A 6129-nucleotide genomic window follows, 5' to 3' on the forward strand; every position below is an offset into this window, starting at 1 on the left:
TTAATTTTTATATAAAATAATTTTAATAATTATTAAATTAAATATTTTATATTTAAATTTATATATTTATTATTTATATTTTAATTAATTTTATATAAATCTCGAGACATATTTTATATAATACTTATTAAATTTACTTTTATATGAAATTAAACTTATATTGGATGCCTCATGAGTTTTATATATATATATCTATCTAAGACGCTTCCTAAGTTAATAAATTTATTCCATCAATATTAAGAGCCAACTTAAAAATTTTAGTTCTTTAAAAAAAATTCAGAAATTTGTGTTAGGATAAGAAATATATTATTTTGCTGATGAATTAATAGAAAGTGATAATAAAAATGATATAAATATTTTTACTTCAAATATAATTATAATATTTAAAATTTTCATAGAGTATATTCTATATTATTTAAATATTTAATTCACATAATAATAAATAAAATATAACAAAATTTTTATTAAAAAATATAAAAAAATTCTTGAATTTAATTTAATTAATTTTTTTATGCAAATATAGAAAGAAAAATAATATCAATTTATTTTTTTTTTATGTAACCAAACACAATACAACAGAGAAAATCAACAGAATGATAAAGTTGGAAGATAAAATTTTATGTTCTCTGCTTCCTTCTGGTATACTTCTCCTTTGCTTTCCCTCTACTGCAGTCTGCGAACTTGAGTCAATGAGTCCTTTGACAAATTCTCCCGCCGCTGGGCCAAATATAGCTCACAAATTCTCTTCGTTCTCGACAAATTCGTCGCCGTCGCCATATGTTACTCGTCATCCTCGACCGTCTGCATCCAGTCCATTGAGTCTCCTAGTCCTCATCCTCAACTGTCATCCAGTCCCCCATGTAGATTTTGATTTTTCCCTTTTAGACTTCTACTGTGTGATTTAAAGAAACTAGATCCTTTGGCTCTTTAATTTTTGCGTCAGGTGCTGCAAAAATTTGTACTTTCGATTTCAATTGATTTTGGCTCATTTGCTTTTTGTGGCGTACAGCATTTGTTTGTTAATTTCGAATTACTGAGACCATTTATTATTGCGTCGCATCATTTGTTCCAGAGCTTATTGATTATTCCGAGTTCTTTATGCTGAGGTTTATACGGTAAATAAAATTGCAATCAAAAGCCTAAGATAATATTAATTATTAAAATTTATATATTTTCATATAATAAAATAATTAATTTAGCCAAACAAATTAAAGCTTGAGCCTCATAACTTCTATACTGTCGAAACCTCAAGGCCTTGGGTCCATGATCTAGTCTATTAAGAAGTAAAAAAGTGAAATCAATTGAATTTCATATTTAAAATAAATGAAGAACCAAATTAATTTAATGATAGATTCCGATTAAATTAATTGTATACGCTAAAAGGTCCATTAATCAATTAATCGTAGAAATTATTTATAAAATGCAGTATAGATTTTCATTCCATTTAATTGTCCTTTTTTTATTGAAATAAATTGTTAAGTTAGTAATATCCACTATCAACGTTAAATATTAAGAATTTAATATTTGGCCCATGAAGACAACATACATTGCTAACTTCTGGTTTCATTTAATCGTTTTCTACCCATCTTTCACTGCAGTTGCACTAAATTAATTAAATTAGAAGAAGAAAACAAAAATCTTGTTGACCTTGAAATTTAATGTCTGGGGTAAAAAAGTGCACTGAAGTTATTAATATTAATTAGAGTTATATTATATATAATTAGAAAATTTTACTTAAATTTAATTTATTATAGTTTTAAAATATAAATATATAAAATCATATCACTAATATTTTATAATTTTAATGTACAATATAAAATTATGTAAATAATCAGTTCGATTTTAAATTAAATCAAATCAAAAAACTGAAATACAATTAAAATTGAAATTGAACCAAAACAATGATATATGAATAACAAAATTGAATTCAGTTCAATTAAGCAAACTGAATTTATCAAAAATCCAACATACAAAAGTTGACAAACCGAAATTCATTACATAATGACTGAAATTGGCTATTTTGCAACATAAATTGCATTTGAAATACAAGAATGAACAACATTTATTGTCCCAATTTCAAGAACAAAAATCAACTAAACTCATCAAGAATAAAAATCAACTAAACCCATCAAGATTGCTGGGAATAGAGCCATAGACGAGGGGCAAGAATTAGCATCTCTAATCTTTGGCAGGTGAGAATCGACAAGTCTTTCAATGTCTTTGGGAAGTGAGAATCGATGAGCATCTCCAGTCTTTGGCAAGTGAGAATCGACAAGCACCTCTAGTCTTCGGCAAGTGACAATTGACAAGCATCTCTAGAGGACTAATGGGGGAGGGGGGAGATGGATTTCTGAGACGTGAGAAAGAATCAATGAGTCTTTCTTCAGAATGGGTCGAACTATTGAAGAATAAGGGAAAAAAAAAAAAAAAAAGTAAGAAGAGAATTAGCATCTCTAATCTTTGGCAGGTGAGAATCGACAAGTCTTTCAATGTCTTTGGGAAGTGAGAATCGATGAGCATCTCCAGTCTTTGGCAAGTGAGAATCGACAAGCACCTCTAGTCTTCGGCAAGTGACAATTGACAAGCATCTCTAGAGGACTCAAGGGGGAGGGGGGAGATGGATTTCTGAGACGTGAGAAAGAATCAATGAGTCTTTTTCCAGAATGGGTCGAACAATTGAAGAATAAGGGAAAAAAAAAAAAAAAGTAAGAAGAAGAAGAAGTAGAAACGGCAAAGGGAAGAATGGGTTAGGACTTTGGGTATCTCTGTCTCTGAGGGAAGAAGAAACGACAAAGGGAAGGAATAAATAGAGCCGGTGAAAGGAAGGAATGAAGAAGTTGAGTCTGGCTGTCTCATTACTCTCATATGGCTGACTTGAAATAGAGACTGAGAGAATTATGGGAGAAGAGAAGGGTGGCGTCAGCTGAAAGATTAAAAATGCCAGGGTTCATTTTAGTGTTAATATATATTTATCGATAGATTCAGTTTTTCTCGTTAATTTCAGTTAATTAACCGAATCAAATTAATTAATTAAAATTATCAAAATTTATAAATTAAATTAATTAAATTAAAAAATTAAATCAATCAAATCTAATTCACTTGATTCGATTTTTCAATTCTGACCAAAAATTACTCAGCAAGAATTTTCCCACACAATAACATGGAAGGGTTATGGTTGGATATATGCATCAATCATCCAACAACCAACGACCGCATGTGCGATGGTTTTTAATTTTTATATAATGACTTCTCATCAGAAAATCTAAAACCGTATCTTTCGTATAAGGTATACTCCACATCCATACCAATCTAATTAGTCAATGCAAAGCTTGAATTCCATTGGCGTTTAGGCCACATATACAAAACTTGTTTAAGAGTTTTCTCTCTTACAATAATAATAATAATAATAATAATAATAATAATTACACTACGTACAATTAAGGGAGTATTTAATTTAGTGGTACATAATAATATAATCTTTTATTTGTTTGAAAATTAATTTTAAAAAAATCATAAATAATAAAAATCACTTTTGATTTATTTTAATTTTTAAATAATTTTTTAATTTATAAATTAAATTAAATACTATAATTTATAAGTATTGTGAGTCCTAGTTATTGGTATATCTACATATATCAATTATGCTCCGTTTATTTTATAAAATATAATTTATATAAAAAAAATATTTTTTATAGAAAATATTTAAAAAATATTTTTGATAAAAATATTTTTTATTATTTAATTATAATATTTTACTAATTTAACGGCTATCAAGTTGGTCAAACTTATATAAGGCCTCCAGCAATTTCTGTAGATGTTTCTGCGCACATTTATCTTTACATGTACCATGGAGCTGATAAATGTAAGCTTTAATTGCCAGCTGAAATTGCAACTAATTAATTCAGTGATTTTATTTTTCCTTTTATCACGTCCAAGTGACATCGGGATCAACCCAAGCGAAACTTTCCCTCATAAATATACATTTAGCTATAAATTCACACATATTAATTACATGCCGATGAAAATTACCTTTTTTTCCCCAAAAAGAAAGGAAAAAACAAAAATGTCCATATGCAAATTCATAAGAAAACAAAATATTTATATATATATATATATATACTATATATAAAGAAAAAGGGTGATAATGAGATAATTAATACAAAGCGTGGAATTGGAAATTGAGATGAAAGAGCAAACAGAGAATACAAGAAGAAGAGAGTGAATGCAAATCCCAGACTTTTGAGTATGCAAACAAGAAGAAAAACCAAATCCCACCAAATATTAGAAGTCTTGAAGCTTAGAGCTTGACAACTTCAGGAATATGAACTGGATACCTATCAATGCAATCAGACCAAGGTCCATCTACTGGTGTCTTTATACTTCTATTACACTTCCAAACCGCACTATTACACTTGAATCCACTTCCAAATGCTATCTGCCAAACCCTATCTCCTCTCTTCATCCTTCCCTTAGACTCGATATAATTTAGTTCATACCAAAGCGAAGAAGATGAGGTATTCCCGAAACGGTGTAGCGTCATTCTTGAAGCCTCAACGTGCTCTGCAGATAGCTGCAAGTTCTTTTGCAGTTCATCTATAACAGCACGCCCACCTGCGTGGATGCAGAAATGCTCAAAAGCCTGCTTGAAATCGGGAATATATGGCTTCCACTTCGGGTTAAAGATTTTTCTGCCAATGAGAGTGAACAAAAACAGGATCTGTTCAGATGCTGGAAGGACTAGAGGCCCAATAGTTGTGATGTTTGATTTTAAGGCTTCACCAGCTATGGCCATCAAATCTTTTGACAGATTGATCCCTACTTTCCCTTCTTTATCTTCCTCTTCAAACACACAGCGGTAAGCTTTGTCGTCTGCTCCTTTGTGGGTTCGGACCACGTGGACTAGACGGTACTTGGCTCTCCAGCTCTGAGACCTGCGGTTCGATAAGAGAATTGCTGCACCGCCCATGCGAAAAAGGCAATTTGGAAGAAGCATAGCTCGCTCGTTTCCTTGGTAGTAGTTTGGCGTTATAATCTCTGTGCTAACCACAACTGCATTTGAATTTGGATGCACTTGGAGAAGATCGCGAGCTAAGTCGATGGAGATTAGCCCTGCACTGCAACCCATGCCGGAAAGATTAAAGCTCTTTATGTTGCTTCTGAGCTTGTATTTATTAATGATCATGGCAGAAAGAGATGGTGTTGGAGAGAAGAGACTGCAGTTCACGATGAGAATATCAATGTCTTTAGGTTTGAGCCCCGTTTTCTGGAAGAGAGAATCCATGGCAGAGAAGATAACAAGCTCAGCTTCTCCCCTTGCAGCCTCCATATTTGGCTTTGGAGGGATATAATGAATTGCAGGAGGCAAGCAAGTCTCTTCTCCAAGCCCGGACCTTTCAAGAATCCTCATCTGGAACTCAACGCTCTTTGGGTTATTTTTCAAAATAAGCCTGGAGTGCTCCATGAAGGTGGAGAAGGGAACCCGGCAAGTGAATGGAGGTTTGTAGCAGGCATAATCCACAAGATAGATTGTTCTTGGCTTGGACATGAAGTAAACAGTAGCAATAAAGATGATTAAGAAAGAAGAGCAAAGAATCTGGACAAGATCAAAATGAAGTGATTTCCAAAGGTTCAACATTTCATCAGGGCCTAAACGAATAACCTCAATGGAAATACCAACCATGACAGGTATCAACAAAAGATAAAGAATGTGATTAACAAGATACTGATACCCAAGCTTGACATACTTGAGCTTAACAGAGTTGGAGAAATCAGGCAATATTTGAGGCATTTTTCACCAATGAGAAACAGAAAATTGTTTGTTGCTTGAGAGAGAGAGAGATGAGATGTTATTAGGAGAGGATACTGAGGAGGGATGGGGGAGGACTAGGGAGGGTGGAGATATAAAGGCAAGGGGACCGATCAGCAATGAAGGAGGCAGATGAGAGGATTGAATGAGAGACACAAGTCACTCAACGCTCACTTAACTTGCTATTAATTTTCCTTACTTTCCTTTTCTTTCTTTCCAGTTGTAACATATACACCCAACATACACCAACTAGGATTTCGTATGGTTGCATCTGTCCTTATGGCTTGTGCTACATTAAAATATTTAAGTACTCTCTTAGCTTG

General features: G+C 32.3%; 1 protein-coding gene across 1 annotated transcript; it reads right to left on the minus strand.

The window, feature by feature from the left end:
• Positions 1-4145: 4145 nt before the first annotated feature.
• On the minus strand, positions 4146-5886 carry LOC110635073 (3-ketoacyl-CoA synthase 6). Its single transcript, XM_021784266.2, has one exon. It carries the CDS (start codon positions 5786-5788, stop codon positions 4298-4300), a length of 1491 nt encoding a protein of 496 aa, XP_021639958.2. The 5' UTR covers positions 5789-5886; the 3' UTR covers positions 4146-4297.
• Positions 5887-6129: the final 243 nt, after the last annotated feature.

Source organism: Hevea brasiliensis, chromosome 13 (genome assembly GCF_030052815.1).
Source record: "Hevea brasiliensis isolate MT/VB/25A 57/8 chromosome 13, ASM3005281v1, whole genome shotgun sequence".
Classification (NCBI taxonomy): Eukaryota; Viridiplantae; Streptophyta; class Magnoliopsida; order Malpighiales; family Euphorbiaceae; genus Hevea; species Hevea brasiliensis.